General features: G+C 42.1%; 1 protein-coding gene across 1 annotated transcript in view; it reads right to left on the minus strand.

Moving 5' to 3' along the window:
• The window catches only part of LOC115139444 (mannosyl-oligosaccharide 1,2-alpha-mannosidase IA-like), a 158,477-nt gene extending 142,002 nt beyond the window's left edge, over positions 1 to 16,475 (minus strand). The window contains exon 1 of the mRNA XM_029676818.2: positions 15,731 to 16,475. Coding sequence (XP_029532678.2) covers positions 15,731 to 16,240 — 510 coding nt within the window. The 5' untranslated portion in view covers positions 16,241 to 16,475. The remainder of the gene's footprint in view (positions 1 to 15,730) is intronic.
• Between the last annotated feature and the right edge of the window lie 5,674 nt (positions 16,476 to 22,149).

Here is a 22,149-nt window from a genome sequence, read left to right on the forward strand (position 1 = left end):
ATACACCTTAATTTATGAACTTCATATGTTGGCGCTCATAGGTCCTCTTACATGGAAATGCCCTTCAATTGATTCAAGTGGCATAGAATCTGCTCAATGGCTGACATCAATGGCAGTGGAGTTGACCGCCGCTTGGTGCTCAGACAACACAGCACAATGAGCCACTGTATCCATTTCAGCATTCCCCATGGAGGTCACCACTGTTACGGCAGCTTGTCATTAACCCAACGTGGAGACTGGAGAAGCAAGCAATGAGTCCCCCTCCCTCCTGCATATAGATGATGGCAAATCATTGACTGCTGTGCAAAGATCTGGGAGTTAACGACCCTGTTTGCTGGAGGCGTCCTATTGAGTAATCTGCAACTGGAGGCATGTGTGTAGTGCTGAAGTCCCCAGGGAGGACTGGCAAATTACAGGACAACAAATCCAATAGTGAAACAAAAGCATTAATGAAATCCTGGGGAGGACGACGTCTAGCTAACAGGTGCAGCTCGGGGGGGGGGGGGGTAGTGAAGGGGGAGGTGGCGGTGTGGGTGGAACACTGGGCACTGGCAACGAAGTGGGTCTTTGGCACAAGAGTGACAGATGGCCAAACAGCACACACACTGTGTGGGGGAGCCAATGTGGCCTCCCCTGGGACGGCATGGGCACACAGCTGAAAAGTGTGAGGCAGAGTTGGGTTACAGATGTTTGCCCTGCGCCCTAAAAGAAAGCAAAGAGGTGGCGGCTGGCCAGCGGGCTGATTTGGCTGTGGTCGATGATGGCATCTTTTACACATGGCAAAGTGCTGGACCGGCGGGATTGAGTTACACAGGAGCACGCCTACTCAGAGGCCATCTGCACACTGACACTACTACACTCCGTTCTCTCACCATCATCAATAGACTTGTATTACCAATTTGATAACGCACTTAACAGAGGTAATAAAGCTTCTGTCTAAACCCAAATTGTAACACTCAAAACATATTGGGTCTTTTTACTCCACCAAAACAATTGTCTCCAGTGTTGTGATATCGAGCCATCACCCACTGAGATAGAAAACTGGATCTATGTAAAAGGACCAACAAATGTATTGGATTTTCTTACACCAAATTACAGCAGCTCTTGCATTTCAGAAGTATCACAGAAAAATAATACATTAAACATTTACGATGATCAACCTTGCAAAACGAGATTCTTCAAAAACACTGCTTTGAGGAAATACTATAAGTGTTTCATCCAAAGTCAAAGAAGAAATGCAAAGCCGATTCCGGAGTCAAGCAACACAAACATCATGAAAAATGAATGGCATTTTAAACCTGACATGCATTCAGGCTACTAGGATATCATAACTTATTTTTAAGGCAGCGAAGTGCATGAAATGTTGCTTCTGCTAACGCGCCATTACGCCACTTCCATGAAGCGACATACATGCCTTGCCGCCGTGGCCATGCGTGGTGTAAATCTGTGAGCTTCTCCTCCATGGCGTCTCATTGGCTTTCCAGTAAATCTCAGGCTGCTACCCACCTGCGTTACATGAGATGAATTGGTCAGGAAATCGATAAGCCATTGGTCCTTTAAGTGTGTTCTGTCACTGCGACGTGTGGCCAGAGAGATGCTTGATACCAGGTAGGCGAAGAAGAACCATTGTGATTGGCTGATGGATCCAAGACTCACCTTCTCAGACCATTATTTCACAACAGGTGAACCACATTGAAGATTGTCAGCAGCTATCATTTGCCTGCTTGATGACCTCACAAGTCATTATGACACCCAAACAGAGGGGTAAATGCGTGGATGTCTAGGTTCTAGGATTGTACCTTAGCACTGTCAGTATCAATAGAGATTGGAGAGGGAGCCAACATCCTCATCTAACAGAAGAGCCACAGTACCACGGATCTTCCTTAACCACATAAACAGTAAAGAGTTTCCAGTTGTATCCATTAGTGTGCAGTAGAGCAGTATTTCTTCCTACACTGCAGAACAGAGTGCTCATCTTTCCTCTTGGCTGCTTGTTTACTAAGCCAGTCTTTGAGATTCTGTCCACAAGGTATTTGGTTCTCCTCTGTCAATGGGAGAGTGCAGCCAGTCCCCTGCAGTATACCTTTCTCCACTCTTTTATAGCAGGAATAAAAATGAAATGTGCATTCTGAGCATAAAAAGTGAGCAGGGTGGGGATGGAAAAAAAAAAGAAGAAAAAGAAAGACCGGCACCTGCAGATGCTTGAGAGCTGCAATTACTGCCTCTATGGTGCCACAGGTCAACAGGGGGCCTTTGGCTCAGGTCTGGACCGGATCAGCCCTGTCCAGCTCAGTCTGAATGAGGCCGGGGCTTGACTCTGGGCAGGGTTGTGGTCCGACATGAGAAGGTGAGATTGTATGGGGGCCGGGGGCAGGAATGAAGAGCTTTTACAAATAAAGCAGGCGCCCAGAGGGTTATGGCCTGGCTGAGAGAAAACTCACCACTGCCTTGCGCTTTCTCTCCTTTACCTCTTCTTTCCCCTACCTCCCATGTCTAATTTACGAGTGGAAAAATATGAAGATGCTGGGTGAATTATTTAGCGTGTGTACTCTGCTTTCCTTTCCCAGGAAATGAATGTGGTGCACCGCGTCCACTGCCAAAACTACTAACCTGGGCAGGGTCCATAAAGGTCCATGAAAATACAACCACCACAATGCAACACACACAATTCAATCTCAGAAACAAAATAGTGGATACTGCTGCTGCATTTGGACAAAATGGGCCCAATCTGTCAATATATATTTTTTTAATTGTCCACTTTAAAAAGAGCATCAGTCCAAACCCCTGAAAACATTCTCAGCTGTACGTTGTGTCGTCTGCATCAGGCTAAATGGCCCAAACATTAAATGTCCCAGAACTGCACGTTACGTTACATAATTGCCCTTAAGACACATAATATCAACAAAAAAAAATGGGACCTCACAAAATGAGAGCCATTATTAAAATATGCCTGGTTACTTAAATCCCCAAAGATAAACAATTTGTCGGAAGAGGCAAAACAATACCATGTAGAGCTGTGAAGATGTCATTCACCATGCCGGTGTTAAAACAAGGTCAGGTACGTGACAAGCCTAACAATAAACAGGGTTTAATGTTAGTGATGACCTGGTGGCAGATAGAGGGTTATAGTTGCCAGAGTAAACTGCTCCAAGCACTTGTACTCTGCTGTAGTCTGTATTCAGCAGTATAGTGGATAGCTGACAGAGGGGAAAAACCCAGCCTATGGCCAAAAGCAGAGGAATGACGGCTCCTGCTCCACCACATTGGGCATTGTCCGTCATCATAATAGTACTCAGGGAAGTGGTGGATGAGGAGGAGGACAGTCTGCTGCACTGTTGGGCCATTAATTAGACTGAGGATGGAGGTACTAATCTGTTAACTACAGGTCGTTATTGCACTGCATTTCCTCATTAAAAGGGCAATTCTGCCACTTTTTAACCTAAAATGAATTATCACCAGCACCCTACCAGTGTGTACATGAAGTGGAGCAGGTCGAGAGTTAAGTTCCTTGGTGTCTGCATCACCAACGAACTATCATGGTCCAAACCCACCAAGACAGTCGTGAAGAAGGCACGACAACACCTCAGGAGGTGAAAAGATTTGGCATGGGTCCCCAGATCCTCAAAAAGATAAGAGCTGCACCATCGGTTGCATCACCACCTGGTATGGCCACTGCTTGGCATCTGACCGTAAGGCACTACAGAGGGTATTGCGTACGGCCAAGCTTCCTGCCATCCAGGACCTATATACTAGGGGCTGTCAGAGGAAGGCCCAAAAATTTGGCACGGGCTCCAGTCACCCAAGTCATAGACTGTTCGCTCTGCTACCGCACGGCAAGAGATACCAGAGCGCCAAGTCTAGGACCAAAAGGCTCCTTAACAGCTTCTAAGACTGCTGAACAATTAATCAAATGGCCACCCAGACTATTTACATGGACCCCCCCCATCTATCTATACATAGTCACTTTACAAATGACCTGGACTAACCTGTACCCCCGCACATTGACTCGGTACCGGTACCCCCTGTATATAGCCTTGTTACTGGTATGTCATTTTCTTGTGTTACTTTTTGATTTAGATAATACATTTTTTTCACTAACTTGATTCAATTTGATTACATATGTGAAAACAGCAAGTTCTAATGGTCTGTGGTTACAAAGACAGCAAAAATAAATACATTTTAAAAAAGTTTCTCTGTGACGTCACAGGGTAGGATTAAAAGTAAGAAAAACCTGCAATGTCTATCTAGCCAGAGGGAAGGTCTTTTTTTATTATTATTGCTCCCCACGTCACCTCTAATCCCAGTCTTTGAAAATCACCGTTCTTAAAATAATTTTAACTTCTGATAGAACTTTTTACCTCATTTATTTCTATGAAACGTGCCGATTTCTCATATGTAGACACTGGTATTGTGCTGGAGATAATGAAAATTATGTTGAAAAGTGGTGGAATTGACACCAAGGTGGTGACACGCATCTCTGCGTGCCTGACAGACATTTCAGCTTGGATGTCGGCCCACCACCTCAAGCTCAACCTAGACAAAACCAAGCTGCTCTTCCTCCCGGGAAAGGCCTGCCCGCTCCAAGACCTCTCGGTCACGGTTGACAATCCACAGTGCCCCCTACCTAAGTGCAAAGTACCTTGGCGTGACCCTGGACAACAGCCTGTCGTTCTCTACAAACATCAAATCAGTGACTAGATCCTGCAGGTTCACACTCTACAACACCCATCCGTATCCATTGTGCATCCATTACCATATTGCCAGCAAAATTAGTAATAGCTAAATGTGCTAACGAGCACAAACAAAACTAAATTAATTGCAAAGACAAGCAATCCAGCTCAAAGTTATCAGGGCATAAAATTAACACCTGCCACCCGCCAAATGCGGGTAAATTTCGGCATTGGCGTGTAAGAATGTCTAATTCACCTGCCACTATGGAGGGTGGTCACAATCAGGGCTCTACAGTGCGAGCATTTCATAAATAGTCAACTCAAGTAAGGGCAGAAGCGCAAGTTGAGATTCATAGTAAAATAAATGCTGCAGTAGATGTTTTAAAAGTATTTCTGCGGCTTCATTTCATGTCTGATAATACACAAAGAAATCTGAATCCTGATGTTATAGCTATCCCACTGAGCGGGGTGCTGAAAGACTCATTTTTTAGAAGCAATGCACACAGGCATAAGTTTACTCGAAAGTCTACTAAAGTGAGACTTTGTCCTTGTGTTTCTTGGCTATTTGCATATTTTTTTTTTCACAAGCTAGGTTTCTTTTCAATGTTTGAGTTTGCTTCCACTGCTAGCAAAAAGAGACATTGTAGTAAGATTATAAAAAGGCACACGCGAACAGGTGGCCCTGTTACCAAGAAAACCTTACATTTAAAAAATAAATATACAATTAATAATTTAAACCTTTATTTTAACTAGGCAAGTCAGTTATGAATAAATTCATATTACAATGACGGCCTACCCCGGACGACGCTGGGCCAATTGTCAGCTGCCCTATGGGACTCCCAATCACGGCCGGATAAGATACAGCCTGGATTCGACGCCTCTTGCACTGAGATGCAGTGCCTTAGACCACAGCGCCACTCTGGAGCACCAATGAGGATTTATTTTGTTATTTATATTTTGGTTCAAAGACATATCAAGGCTTCACTACAGACCCGGGTTCGATCCCGGGCTGTGTCGCAGTCGGCTGCGACTGGGAGACCCATGAGGCGGTGTACAATTTGCCCAGCATCGTCCGGGTTAAGGGAGGGGTTGGCCGGCCGAGATGTCCTTGGCCCATCGCGCTCAAGCGCCTCCTTGTGGGGGCCGGGCGCATGTACACTGACTTCGGTCGCCAGTTGTACAGTGTTACCTCTGACACATTGGTGCGGCTGGCTTCCGGGTTAAGCGAGCAGTGTGTCAAGAAGCAGTGGCTGGTATACAAAAAAGTTAGTTTTAGGCCCTGAAAGTCATTTTTGGTGAGTTTGGAAATCTACAAGCAGAAATGAACAAAGCTGTCAAAGCAAAGGGTGGCTACTTTGAAGAAAATATAAAATATATTTAGATTTGTTTAACACTTTTTTGGTTACTAAATGATTCCATGTGTTATTTCAGTTGATGTCTTCACCATTATTCTACAATGTAGAAAATAGTAAAAATAAAGAAAACCCCGGCAATGAGTAGGTGTGTCCAAACTTTTGACTGGTACTGCACCGCAGTCAGTCAGACTGGCCTGCCCTCATGCATGCATCCTCGAGTGAGATACAGGTAACTGCCAAAATAAATGTGTAAATGTGGAATAAAGTATATTGAAAGCAGGTGCTTCCACACAGGTGTGGTTCCAGAGTTAATGAAGCAATTAACATCTCATCATGTATAAAAATGTCCAGTTGCCCATTATTTTAGCTACCATGACTGGAAGAAGAGATCTCAGTGACTTTGAAAGAGGGGTCTCAAAGTAGCATAAGGGTTTTAAAGGACGTGTGTGTGTGTGTGTGTGTGTGTATGTCTCAGTCACCAGATCAACCCAATTGAACACTTATGGGAGATTCTGGAACAGAGTCCGAAACAGCATTTTCCATCACGATTAACAAAACACCAAATGATGGAATTTCTCGTGGAAGAATGGTGTCGCATCCCTCCGATACAGTTCCAGACACTTGTAGAATCTATACCAAGACGCAGTTCTGAAGCTGTTCTGGCAGTCCATGGTGGCCCACTTTATCTGGGTGTTTCCTTTATTTTGGCAGTTATCTGTATGCAAAGGCTGCTGGAGAGATCTATTCAAATAAGGGGACATTTGTACTGTGAAAGTGACTCACTCTTCCGTCTTACCCTCTTAGCCCTGGCTTGACAGTATTGTCCGTCCCGATTACCAACATACCTCCGCCTCAAATTATTCCCATTTTAATCCTACTGACAGACCATGCATGAGAAGACATGGTGGCCCTGGAATAACCTGTGGGTCTTGTACTCCATCTATCTTTTCAGTAATGCAATAACTTTGTGAAACATAAAACACAGATTGAAAACCAATGATCTGTGTGATTGGGAATCTGAGTACCAGTCTGCCAACTACGATACTGAACACTAGAGGGGTTCAATTAAAAGGATTGTTGTCCTATACAACGTATAATATCTTACCATAATAATGAAATAGAAAGCAATGCCTTTATAGTCTAGAGAGTCATCTTAAGCAGACATTAAACAGCTATGATTCTGTTGATGAATTGCAGCGAAGCAAAGACAAATCGCACAGAATCCTAGCCACACAGGTAGGCAGGAAGGCAGCAGTATGTGGAAGGAAGGAGGCAGAACAGGACGGGACACTAGAAGATGAATTGGAGCTGAATGCCATCATTGATCCTTCGCCCAGCCTCTCTCGGTGTGAAGAAAACAGAGTGGAACCCCACTCAGAGGGGGAAATTAGAAAGGTCATTAATATTAGCTGGTCATTGGGCCCATAAATTATGGTTTACTTGAAGCAATATGAGGAAATCGATCTCCCGGCCATGGTATACATTACAGGGTATACAAAGGGAATGGCAATAAAGAAAGTGTTACGCTCCTCGGACTACCAATAACCTAGGCTCTAACAGCAACTAAACACCACAGCACTCAAGTGGAGCCAACGGTATCACTCAAGGTCTATAGCAGGGAAGAAGTTCAACCGTGCCTGACATCCCTCCTGCATAAACTTCCGCCCTAACTGCATTGTTAATTTACAGACGAAGTACAAGATACCAGACCAGGTCAACTGGTGATCCCTTTGATCTCCTGAGTTAAGTAATGTGCAAAAAAAACTAAAAGCAGATTTACCTATGGAATAATCACCAAGGCTCTCTAAAATAGGATGAATTTGTTCCTCTAGGGCAATTCAAAAGGCTGACTGAGGGCCCTTCTCCTGAAAAATGTGTTTGTTTTCTATGGCTGTGTTTTGCTTTCCGTATATTGAAGTGCATAGTGTAGGCCTATATTGATGTGTATACAGGGCTCATCTGTAAAATAGCCATTGGTCTCAGCATGACTCCCTGTCAAAAAGGTTCAATAAAATATCAAGATTGCATCTGTATAAATCAAGATTCTTTTCAAAAGGGCACGAGTCAATGGCGCAGAAGGTCTTTATTGGCATTCAGTAAATAAAAGCTACTGTACAAAGAACCTTTTAACTCAAGAAATATGCCAGCTTGGAGACATCAATTTCCCTTTCCCAAAGCAATTAAGACTGAAGGTCAGGATGTCTCACTGTGGTCGCCAACACCTCCCTACTGGGACTGTTTGTCTCTCCCTTGGTGCTGATCAATTGGATTAGGTCTCTGTTCTGCTTTACAGGCGAGAGTCATCATTAGTGTCAGTCAGGTGGTGGGGGCTGGTGGCTTGGGAGCTTCCCCTTAGTTGTGTAGAAGCACAGAGATTCTAAAAAGCAGAGGCGCAACATCGCCAGACTTCCGGGAACGCTTGCGAAACAGACCAAGCAGACCAGGCTGGGGTTTGGGGTTTGAGGAGTCAGTGAGAGAATTTTTCCTTAGTTGTTAATTGTCTTGAAATCTAAAAGGCATAACCTAGATTCGAGCCCATGTCTGAAGTAGTTATAATCTGGGATTTCCTTTGGAGAAGCAGTTTCTGCCCATCTTCATACTGTACTGTCTCTGGTAGAAGTGTGTTAGAGCTCTGGGCCTCAATGGCGTAGTAGTGTGTAGTGGAGCTGCAGTGGCCCACCAGTCCTGGCCTCCTTATCAATCAGTCCTTCAATCACTCAGTTCTTAGAGGCATGGGATCACTGGGCTATTGGACTGGTGGTCAGCTTGATGAAAGAGCGACAGGGCCTCTTAAGGCCGGTGATCACTGATATGCACACACACACGCACACGGACACAGAGGGATATGTGCGCTCACAGTATATGATTACGCTGTGACGTAGTCTTCTGCTCATAAGCCCCATAAAACCATCATAGCTGCCAATACTGGCTTTTAACTCTATCCTAGCTACATCCTAGCACTAGGAAGGCTTGTTCCTGGGGTTAAGATATAAGACGACACGAAGATGATCAGGTAGCCTAACATTCACATATTATGAAACAAAATAACTACAACCTTATAGCCTAGCATTCGTATATTGACCTGCCAGAGGACATAGCCTACATTCTTCTATAGCCTACATTTATCTGAGCATACCTCTGCGATACTCAAAGGTAATGGCCACCTACATAGTAACCTCCTGTGAAGAGGTTTCAGGCTCCATCAGTGTATAGACTATCCACAGGCATAAACAACACTGTGCCCCCTGTGAGACGCAGCGGGATTGGCTGGCAGAAAGGGACTGCTATTAAAGCCATTACACAATTAGACTGAGCACCTGGAGGGCCTCCACGTCGGTAATTCTATAGCCGTCTACAGATAATGGAGGGCAATACAGATCCGTTTCAAACGCATCTTCCTGGCATCCTTTGTAAGAGGTAAATGAACAAAAGAATGGCTAGGAGTACAGAATCGAACAATACTCTACAAAGATATACAGGTAGTTTTGGATTAAAAAGCTGTTAACTTCCCCACTAGGTTGTCTGTCATGAAAGTAAAAGTGAGGAAGAGAGGCTACTGGGATTATCAGAATGTTACAGAGGTAGGTCAGGAAGGGAAGGCGATTTCGTGTCGTCCATGGTGTGCAAAAATAATTCAACTGGATCTTGGGGGGGATAGAGAGAGAGAGACAGAGAGGGAGAGAGAGACCGAGAGAAACAGAGAGAAAGAGACCGAAAGAGAAAGAAACCGAGAGAGAGAAAGACCGAGAGAGAGAGGCCAAGAGACAGACATAGAGACCGAGAGAGAGACCGAGAGAGAGAGAGACCGAGAAAGAGAGGGAGACCGAGAAAGAGAGACCGAGAAAGAGAGAGAGACTGAGGAGGGTGAAAGAGGACTGCCTCATCCTTCCTTCCTAGACAGCCAAGGCGACTCGAGACCTTTAACAAACCCACAGTTTCTAATCCCTGGCTGCTGAGCCAGCTGGCCCTCTCCTCTCCGCATGGAGGGGGGACGGGACGAAAGCCTGACAGGGTTATTAACCGATTGCCCTTCAAGATACCAAGTGAATACTGATAAGCGGGTCAGCCCTACAGAGCTGCAGCCCAGGCACTAATTTGCATCTAATTTCCAAATGCTTACTAGCTCCACCCAATGTTGACCAGCCCAGTAGACTGAGGAAATCTCAGGCAGCACACACCACACCACAAACAGGAAGAGAGTGACATGCGAATCAGCAATAAGAGGATGCTGTGTGTGGTGCTGTGAACTGTGCTGTAATTAGCCCACAGTTGCAATGGTAAAGATTACCATAAACTATTCACCCAGTAAGGGTCTTTGTCAAACAGTCAGGCTTTTGTTCCTATGGCAATGTTTTGTTTCTATCCTGTACCTGTAGAGGTTTGTTGGATGGGATGTGTGTAGGCTACTACTAACTACAGTAATGACTGGGGATATAAACAGAGATTGCTCTACTGTCTCTGATACACACACACACACTTTCTAATTTGTACGATGATTCATAGTGGAACCTTGGTACCACGATGAAAGGGGAATAGGCAGGTGATTGTGTAAGAAGGGAACTCAAGCACAAAACTAGTTCCAAAGAATGTACAGAAAATTTTCCCATTAAAAATGACTAACCTTGCCCAAAACAAACTACACAAAGCATCCCTGCTGGTTATTTGGTTGTGCAATGTTTTCATAGTAGGCTTAAACCAGCACATCCCTCCCCCTAACAAACAGACACACACGGGCTATGGCTCTCCTTAGGAGAAACATTATGCGTTTCTAAGCCCAAGGCTGGGACCTGAGCCGAGGACTCTCAAAGGCAGCTTTACAACCATAAACATGGCACATTTTGATTGACTGCTAAAGAATCTGCCACCACTGCAATTTCCTCTAAATCACCTTATGCCTTCTGAATAATTTGATCCCATCAAGTTGTGTACTTTGTCAGCAGAGAAGCTGTACCACAGGAAGCTGATAGTCGACATGAGAACCAAAACCAAATGCCGCCAGACTAGGCAAATAACATGCTGAAGTGACAAACCAGCCAAGCAAGTGGTGAGTTGTATGTCTTTTGGATTCGTAACTAAACACCCATTAACACTTTCTATTTTGAGTGGTTTCCGAGTATGGTGGCTGTACAAAAACAGACACTGGCCCTCTGAATGGGAATAATTCTTACCCATTTACTAGTCATCATTTGTAACACTATCATTCATAGTATGGAAGTGTCTATAATTGGTTGGTTAATTCATTGTTCAAAAACAGGACTGTCTGGAGGCTTAGACCCACGTAATTAGGCTACACAGTATACGAACACTAACAAAGTGCCATCCAAAATTATCATCCAATCAATTGGACTACTGTGGTTTGTCTACAGCAGAGATGGGCAACCGGCGAACCACGGTGCCCCTTTTGTAGGCCCGTGGATCAATTCCACCACCCCTCAAAAAACAAAAACAAAAAAAAACATATATATATAATTTTTTAGGAAATCTGTCAGGGTCTCAACTTACTGTCAAGAGTTAGAATAGTAGAATACACAATGTGCAATATTCTACATTTGGTTGTGCATGAGCAGTTGTCTTGTGAGCTAACATTTTTTTTGATTGTTAAATTAGTCTAGCGGCCAGCTATCTAAACATGTAATCAAGCAATAACTGGCTGAGATAATGGATGGGCTGAACATGCCGAGAGATAAGTTCGGATTGGTCTGCCACGTTGCATGCTTCTGTCTATAACATGAGCTGCTCAGTATGTGCAGATAATCCTTGCTACCGCAGCTTTTTTTTAAAGATATAATGCTAGCCATGGAGAAGTATTACTACTGCTCTCAACAACATTGCTGCCCTGAATTTAGCAAGTGCTATCGACAAAGATCAGTGGGAAAACGTTGTGGTGGACTACTACTTTCTGCACACGGTCAGTGACTTGACACAACGCGTGCCAAACATGCTGTACAAACAAAACGGCGTAAATGGGTTCAGTCTGCTGTGAGGTGTTCATCCATGTAAGAGTCTAGCTACATTTTCAGATATTATATTTTTCAAAATTTGTCAGAAAGTTGTTTTCGATGCAAGTTCAAGTGTACTGTTAGCTAGCTAGCAAGCGTTAGCTAACGTTACGGGTATGATCTGTGTAGTAGCTAATATTATTTATACCTCAAAGTCATTTGCATTGCTAGTTATAGCCTAACCCTAGCTAACATTAAACCTAGATGGTTAGCTTTAGCTACCTGCAGATTCATTCTACAGCATTTCATGCATGGTGGCTAGCTATGACAATCAGTTTGTATTGCTAGTAGTATGGTTTGGGATGAGTCATTGTTTAGCTAGCTAGCTACAGGTCTAAACAAAAGACTCCACTTTGCCAGATGATTACATGACCCAGGTGTGTCTGGGGGATTATAATTGTATTCATGAACATGTGTACATATCTAGACAATAGTGGCCCATCCACTTAGCTAGATGTGGCTGGGGGGGTTATATCATTTATTTCACGTAACCCATCAATTTAGACCTGATATAGGTGTGCCAACATGACCGTATTCGTAATCGTATCTGTAAATTGAAATGTGATAGATCATACTGGTGATCATAAAAAACACAAGTGTTTTAGTATGCCTAATTAGATGTTGGCTAAATACTATACCTCCCTGCACATTCTCACTGCAAAAAAAAAATCAGATTAGGAGCAGTGCAGGGAGGGTGAGTGTCTGTGTGTCTTCAATTTGCAGCAGGCAGCCAAGTTTGCTGTCACTCAGTCAGAATGTGCACTAGCGTTTCCATACCCTTGCCCCACTTGTTAGATATTATGCTGCCATGTGATTTATCATAGTAGCAGGCAGGAGCAATCTAAATTATCAGACAGAAAACATGCGAGGAAAAGTGATCAGGTGAATTTTTTAAGTGAGTGGACGGAGAAATACGGTTTCACTCTAGCCAATTAGAGCAGCTGGATCAACGTACAGCCCACCCTTCTCTTTACAAACAGGCAAACTAGCCAGTTTAGTTATTTAACCCATGCAAATGACTGACGCAAAGACACATGAGAGACATGCTTCCTGGCACCCGAAAACGTTTTTTTTTCCAATCACAGATAATTACAAAAAAATACTCGGATCATAATCATATCCAGAAATTGGTCCATAACCGTTACGATAATAATTTTGTCCGACTACTCAGCACACCCCTAGTGGCTGGGTAAGCATCATCTAATAATTATGAAATATTTGTATCTGTACACTTTCTATTTTTGATATTGCTACTATGCAAATATGCATGTAACCATTTCACTCTACTGTTTACACCTTCAGTGTGTTTACCAGAGACGGTAATGTGAAGAACAACATGACCTGCACCAAAGTCAGATTAGGATTTAGGCCAAGGACTACATAGTGTTTTTCTATCTGGAGTTTTCCCTTATTGTAGGCTACTACTTTCACCACTTTTAGCCTTAATCTTTGGTTGTTTACTACACTACTCACTCTGTTTAGCACATGGCCTCACTTGTGAATCCTTAACTTCTTATGACTGGGGGGCAGTATTAAGTAGCTTGGATGAATAAGGTGCCCAGAGTAAACTGCCTGCTACTCAGGCCCAGAAGCTAAGATATGCATATTATTAGTAGAAGTTTCTAAAACTGTTTGAATGATATAACATGTGAGTATAACAGAACTCATATGGCAGGCAAAAGCCTGAGAAAAAAATCCAACCAGGAAGTGGGAAATCTGAGGTTTGTAGGTTTTCAAGTCTTTGCCTATCCAATATACAGTGTAGAATTTGGTCCGATTGCCCTTCCTAAGTCTTCCACTAGATGTCAACAGTCATTAGAACCTTGTTTCAGGCTTCTACTGTGAAGGGGGTGCGAATAAGAGTTGTTTGAACCAGGTGTCTGGCAGAATGCCATGAGCTAAGTCTCGCGTGCAGCCGTGAGAACGAGCTGCGTTCCCTTTCATTTCTAAAGACAAAGGAATTGTCCAGTTGGAACATTACTGAAGATTTATGATAAAAACATCCTAAAGATTGATTATATACATCGTTTGACATGTTTCTACGAACTGTAATGTAACTTTTTGGACTTTTCATCGGACCTAGTGCTCGCACCTTGTGAATTTGGATTTGTGAACTAAACATGTGAACAAAAAGGAGGTATTTGGACACAAATGATGGACTCTATCAAACATTTATTGTGGAACAGGGATTCCTGGGAGTGCATTCCGATGAAGATCATCAAAGGTAAGTGAATATTTACCCTGCAGTTGACTCCACAACATGGCGGGTATCTGTATGGCTTGTTTTGGTCTCTGAGTGCTGTACTCAGATTATTCCATGGTGTGCTTTTGCTGTAAAGCTTTTTTTGAAATCTGACACAGTGGTTGCATTAAGGAGAAGTATATATTTAATTCCATGTATAACACTTGTATTTTCATCAACATTTATGATGAGTATTTCTGTAAATTGATGTGGCTCTCTGCAAAATCCCCATGTTTTGAAAGCAAAACATTACTGAACATAACGCGCCAATGTGAACTGAGATTTTTGGAGATAAATATGAACTTTATCGAACACAACATACATGTATTGTGTAACATGAAGTCCTATGAGTGCCATCTGATGAAGATCAAAGGTTAGTGATTAATTCTCTATTTCTGCTTTTTGTGACTCCTCTCTTTGGCTGGAAAAATGGCTGTGTTTTTCTGTGTCTAGGCGCTGACCTAACATAATCGCATGGTATGCTTTCGCCGTAAAGCCTTTTTGAAATCTGACACTATGGTGGGATTAACAAGAAGTTTATATTTAAAAATGGTGTATAATACTTGTATGTTTGAGGAATTATAAATATGAGATTTCTGTTGTTTGAATTTGGCGCCCTGCACTTTCACTGGCTGTTGAAAAATCGATCCCGTTAACGGGATTTCCACCGTAAGAAGTTTTAAAGAGATGGGTGGGGCTAAGGCTTAAGAGGGTGTGAACAATGCTTAATGTTTGAAGAGATCTCCAGTAGCTGTACCAAAACATTCCAGGGCCATTTTCTCAAAGGTGGAATAACAAGTTTGTCAACTTTCAAAGCAGAATTACTTTCCCATTGTTCCTCAACTGCAGGGTATGATATACCATTTGGTAGCTCTGAGTCTCTACTTTTATCCAATGTAAAAAGCACAATTTCAAAGTTTGCTACATAAGAGGTCAGTCACATTAAAAACTGCAAACATTTCTTTCCACCCGATGGCAAAATGTGTAGAATTACAGGAAATTAACTAAAGGGGTCCCCAAAACGCTAGGTGTGTATGGATGTAGGTATGCAGACCCATGTGCCACTGCGGCCCCTCAATGAGTTCCGATATTTTGTGGCCCCCACCCCCATCAAAATTGCCCATCCCAGGTCTACAGGATGCACTCTCAATCTGGGCGATAATGAAGAGTATGGGATTACGTGTATATAAATACAGGACAGATATCTGGGTACAGAGTTAATTAGTTCAAAGTTCAATAGACACAAACCACTAGCTGAACATATTATGCCTGTGCTGTACAGTGTCGTATGGGCCTAACTATAGTAAACCGCGTGTCATTTAAGAGGAACTTGCCGATTAGGCAAAACACTACAGCAAACACCGTATGGGAAGCGAAACTAATTACACAAACCCAAAGCAGCCATACTCATTCTAGTAGATAATAAAACACACATACATACATACATGCATACATACATCTCACCTCTTTAATTTTTTCTCGTCGCTCTTTGGTTTCCGGATCGGAGGGCTCGTGCCCTGTTGCTCCGGGTGGCCGGACATATTCAATGACTGGTAGGTTATCGTCATATTTCCCACCTTTACCGAGACCTTCCTTCAAAACTTTGTCCTTCTCGTTCTGTATATCTTGCTTTATCTCGTCTGGTCGTTTCTGAAGAGTGTCTTTGGCTTCAACCAAAGCCTTTTCGTGGTCCTTTCTAATCTTGGCTAATATCTTTTCGTCGGTCCCAACTGCGATATTTGAATCACTATCCGTACCTTTTCGAGTGTTGGTTTCTACCGCGGACGAGTGGAAGAAAACTCCGCTGAGCAGCTTCGACGAATCCGGTAGGAAAAAAATAGCACCGAAACAAAGCGTAATAAAAGCGCTAAAAACTAATAGCAAAATGAATTTCTCTGTCAGTCTGAAACTGGTCGGGCTGGAAGACTTCCTACTCGGGGTAGCTGTAAAAGGCAATAGAGTTGCTACTGGCATTTTCCTTGTCGTTCAAGAAACTAAAACAAATGAATTCAATTCTAAAATCGGCTTACGTCGCACACAGTCTGAGCTTCCGTACAATACTATTAGCTATCCATTTCCCATATGTATATCACATAAATTAATAATTTAGTATTTCGTAAAAGTTACTATTGAGCAGCGCGCTGCTGTTTCAACTGCCCATACTGAGAAAACATCTGCAAAAACTCTTCGCTCAGAGCAGAACGGAAGGAATGGCAGCTATGCGCAATTGACAGCTCTTCTTGTCCAATCGCTTTGGTCTGCGCGTACAGTTAGCGAAATACAATTGTGGGCGTGTTGTTCGGACCGGAATGTGACAGTGACACTCTTGTTTTGATGTCTTGTTCAAACTTAATGGTCACTCATAAATACAAGACACATGCAGTGATCTAAACGATATCACATAATACAAAGTGGTCATATGAAACGGTTCTAGAGTAGAGGTAGTCAAGTCAGTCAATCACATCTCGGATGGATCTCGTAGTCGCACGGATTGTCTACTCAGTCAGGGTGTGTAGCGCGTGGACATTCCACATCGGCTCATGCGTTTGTCATGTGGCTTTGCGCGTGGCTGAATCGGACTTGTATAATGAAATACAAATAAATACAATCGCATAGAAATAGTTTTTGGAATGTTAGGCTACAGAATATAGAACAAAATACATGAGAAGCAGGATCCGTGTATGTCAAATAGATGTATTTTTTTAGTCATTGTAATAATTTTTGCTTGCTGATATTGCCGTTTATTATGTCAACAGAGAGAGAGAGACTGAATGTAAACTAAACAAATAACAGCCTGCCAACACTTGTAATGAAAAAATAAACCACCTATAGATTTTTTTGCATGGCTACAATATCAGACTGCATTTATGCATTTATATTGCACACTTCAAATCAAATGTATTTGTCACATACACATGGTTAGCAGATGTTAATGTGAGTATAGCGAAATGCTTGTGCTTCTAGTTCCGACAATGCAATAATAACCAACGAGTAATCTAACCTAACAATTCCAAAACTACTACCTTATACACACAAGTGTAAAGGGATAAAGACTATGTACATGAAGATATATGAATGAGTGATGGTACAGAACGGCATAGGTAAGATGCAGTAGATGGTATCGAGTACAGTATATACATATGAGATGAGTAATGTAGGGTATGTAGACAAAGTGGCATAGTTTAAAGTGGATAGTGATACATGTATTACATAAAGATGCAGTAGATGATATAGGGTACAGTATATACATATGAGATGGGTATGTAAACATTATATTAAGTAGCATTGTTTAAAGTGGCTAGTGATATATTTTACATACATTTCCATCAATTCCCATTATTAAAGTGGCTGGAGTTGAGTCAGTGTGTTGGCAGCAGCCACTCAATGTTAGTGGTGGCTGTTTATAACAGTCTGATGGCCTTGAGATAGAAGCTGTTTTTCAGTCTCTCGGTCCCTGCTTTGATGCACCTGGACTGACCTCACCTTCTTCATGATAGCGGGGTGAACAGGCAGTGGCTCGGGTGGTTGTTGTGGTGTAGGTGTCCTGGAGGGCAGGTAGTTTGCCCCTGGTGATGCGTTGTGTAGACCTCACTACCCTCTGGAGAGCCTTACGGTTGTGGGCGGAGCAGCTGCCGTACCAGGCGGTGATACAGCCCGACAGGATGCTCTCGATTGTGCATCTGTAGAAGTTTGTGAGTGCTTTTGGTGACAAGCCGAATTTCTTCAGCCTCCTGAGGTTGAAGAGGCGCTGCTACGCCTTCTTCACGACGCTGTCTGTGTGGGTGGACCAATTCAGTTTGTCCGTGATGTGTACGCCGAGGAACTTAAAACTTACTACCCTCTCCAATACTGTCCCATCGACTTCAGTACATGAATCTGTCTCTTGACTATCAGTATGTGTAGCATTATTGGTTTTGAATTGTGGTGGCATCTGTGTCCCTCACCTTTGCAACCATGAAAAACTCTGTTTTTGTCTTCATTGAACTGTTTATCAATGACAAAACATAATACAAGTTATGTATACTGCAAAACGTTGTTTATGCATTGCTTGAAGTAGGTTAATTAAGGCAAGCAAATTGGCTGGTCCCAGTAGTGGCGCAGCAGAGTTGTTGTGACATGTTTTGGGGATTGAGAGATATCCATCCATTATTTTGAATGCTAAAAAGAAAGAAAAAAATGCAGTGGTGTAGTGGAAGGTGTACGCAAGTCTACGCCGTATACCCACTTATTTTTCAGTGGGCATTGCGTTTACTCCTTAATCCCCACTGATACCAATCAAAATAGTGTAGTGGAGGTATAGGCTGTATCAATTAATAGAGCTGATGGAACAGATCGGAATGTTTAGCTTAATGTTGATAAACTATTATTTCTTCACATTTTAGGCACAATAATGCTAGGTGCCTGCACACTTGAATTAATGGGTAACTACTCTCAAAAATCAAAATTTCACCATGCTCAGTTTTTTCCCAGACCTCAAAAGTAGTCTCCTGATGTGGTTTAAGCATTGTTATGGAATGAAAACCTGAAATAAATGGGGGAAATCTGTACATTTCTGACTCAGTTGATCTGTTTCAATAGTAGGCCTGACTGTGAAAGACCAATGTAGGATTTATCGTTTAGGTCATTTAAAGTGTATGTCACTGTTTCTCATAGAATTTGATGCACAGGGCGCCTTGGGAAAAAAATGGCCAAAATTTGAGTATACCAACTTCTCCAGGCACCACTACACCACTGAACAAAAATATTTCATATATTGTATTGATCAATAAAAACCAAACATCTTTTGTATTTTTTTAACTAATATAATGTGTCTCTACGTTTGTCATTGGTGTTACTGCCTTGAATTAGAAACACAGACAAGGACCTTGAGCATTCGCTCCAGTGACAATATCACTTCAGTAGTCTGAGACCTTAGACCTTATATTTTGAGCATCTGTGGCCTCCATTTTAAAAGAAATCTTAATTTACCGATGCGTCATTGTTGTTCTACTCCTTCTGGTGGCACAATGTTATCATATTAGCAAACATTATTTAAACTAATTAAGCTGCCATATTAGTTGATTTAGAATGGGATGATGTGCCCTGATAAAAAAAAAATGTAAATGCCATGCCCAAATGCCATCGCAATTCACAAATGACCCTTACTGTATGTGTGCCTTCAGAAAGTGTTCATACTCCTTGACTTATTCAAAATGTTGTTGTACTACAGCCTAAATTCAAAATGTATATAAAATAATAATAATAATTATAATCTCACTCATCTACAGACAATGCCCCATAATTACAAAGTGAAAACATGTTTTTAGAGTTTATACATGAATAGAGTATATTTTAGTGTATTATCATATATGTTAGAATCATATTTGGCAGTGATTACAGCTGTGAGTCTTTCTGGGTAAGTCTCTAAGAGCTTTGCACACCTGGATCATACAATATTTGCCCATTATTCATTTCAAAATTCTTCAAGCTCTATCAAATTGGTTGTTGATCATTGCTAGACAACCATTTTCAAGTTTTGCCATAGATTTTCAAGCTGATTTAAGTCAAAACTGTAACTCGGCCACTCAGTAATATTCTCTGTCTTCTTGGTAAGCAACCTCAGTGTAGATTTGACCTCGTGTTTTAGGTTATTGTCCTGCTGAAAGGTGAATTAATCTCCCTGTGTCTGGTGGAAAACAGGCTGAACCAGGTTTTCCTCTACGATTCTGCCTGTGCTTAGCTCCATTCCACTTTTTTTTTTTATCTTGAAAAACTTCCCAGTCCTTAACAATAACATGATGCAGCCGCCACTATGCTTGACAATATGGAGAGTTGTACTCAGTAATGCATTGTATTGGATTTGCCCCATTCATAACATTTTGTATTCAGGACAAAAACTGAATTGCTTTGCCATATTTTTTGTAGTATTACTTTAGTGCCTTGTTGCAAACAGGATGCATGTTTTGGAATAGTTTTATTCTGTACAGCCTTCCCTCTTTTCACTCTGTCAATTATGTTAGTATTGTGGAGTAACTACAATGTTGTTGATCCATCCCGTTTTCTCCTATCACAGCCATTAAACTGTTTTATAGTCGCCATTGGCCTCATGGTGAAATCCCTGAGCGGTTTCCTTCCTCTCCGGCAACTGAGTTAGGAAGAACACATATTTCTTTGTAGTGACCGGTTGTATTGATACACCGTCCAACGTGCAATTAATAACTTCACCATGCTCAAATGGATATTCAATGTCTGCTTTTTTAAATGTTTACACATCTACCTTCTTTGCGAGGCATTGGAAAACCTACCTGGTTTTTGTGGTTGAATCTGTGTTTGAAATTCACTGCTCGACTGAGGGAACTTACAGATAATTATATATATAGGGTAAAGAGAGGGGGTAGTCATTAAAAAATCATGTTCAACTCTATTATTGCTAATTATTATATGACGTGTTAAGCACATTTTTACTCCTGAACTTATTTAGACTTGCCATAACAAAGGGGTTGAATACTTATCGACTGAAGACATTTCAGTTTTTAATTTTAAATGAATTTGTAAACATTTCGAAAAACATAATTCCACTTTGACATTATAGGGTATTGTGTTTAGGCCAGTGACAAATCAAAAAAAATTCAGGCAGTAACACAACAAAATGTGGAAAAAGTCAAAGGTGTGTTAATACTTCCTGCAGGCACTGTACAATGATGCCAGTATTCCGTCACCTAATGACTCTGTTCTGTATGGATTCGTTTTGGAACAAACAACAGTCCCTAGAAAAAAGTTTAGCCCTGCTTTGACATGTCTTTCACTCGCAATCAGGAGATTGCCTAACCCCTACTTTTGTCCCGATTGGTTGATTGTCAGTAAAGCTACAGTACTGCTGCTATATGATGACATATTGACGCATTCACAAGACTATTTGTCTTTCCTGCAATTCAAAAGAAAATTGAAAGGAAAATACATGCTTGCTTTGATGTTAGATGCTTGTTGCAGTAATCTGCTGACAAGCAATCATCCTGGGTATTATTTTCTATTTAATTTCAATGCAATCTAACGTCCATATTTGTATATTTTGTGGAAAGGTCCCGTGTTTGATTGACACATCCAGAGGGTTTTGAGATGCAAAGTGGCTACTAGTGTTGGTCGTGTACCCATGTAAGCTTTGCACCCAATCAAATGTTAAGTAGGCCATGTCACCCAGCTGTGTTATTCCTCCTTGCTCCCTCTTTAGCCATAGTCCAAATATAACCACTATTGAATCTGATTCAAACACAATCGCCGCCTTGTCCCCGAGGGGGACTCATTTGTGTGGAGCTGAAGAGAGAGAGAGAGAGGCTGGATGTATGCTATGAAAATGGTCACTAATTGGACTGGAGTTTAAACTCCCTCACAATCCATTTTGTTGCTCCCTGACAGAAATCAAACTTACTTTGAAATGTTTTAATAAGACATAGAAAATATGCTAATCCGTAGGCCTACTGGACTGTTTGCATTGCATGCAGTGAGGCTCAGACAAAAAAATGTGCCAGTGGTAGCATGGTAGCAACACAACATGGTAGCAGCACAAAACATGGTACAAACATTATTGGGCAGAGACAACAGCACAAAGGGCAAGAAGGTAGAGACAATAATATATCACACAAAGCAACCACAACTGTCAGTAAGAGTGTCCATGATTGAGTCATTGAATGAAGAGATTGAGATAAAACTGTCCAGTTTGAGTGTTTGTTGCAGGTCGTTCCAGTCATTAGCTGCAGCGAACTGAAAAGACGAGCGACCCAGGGATGTGTGTGTTTTCGGGACCTTTAACAGAATGTGACTGGCAGAACGGGTGTTGTATGTGGAGGATGAGGGCTGCAGTAGATATATCAGATAGGGGAGAGTGAGGCCTAAGAGGATTTTATAAA

This window comes from Oncorhynchus nerka, linkage group LG13 (assembly GCF_034236695.1).
Source record: "Oncorhynchus nerka isolate Pitt River linkage group LG13, Oner_Uvic_2.0, whole genome shotgun sequence".
In the NCBI taxonomy this organism is placed as follows: Eukaryota; Metazoa; Chordata; class Actinopteri; order Salmoniformes; family Salmonidae; genus Oncorhynchus; species Oncorhynchus nerka.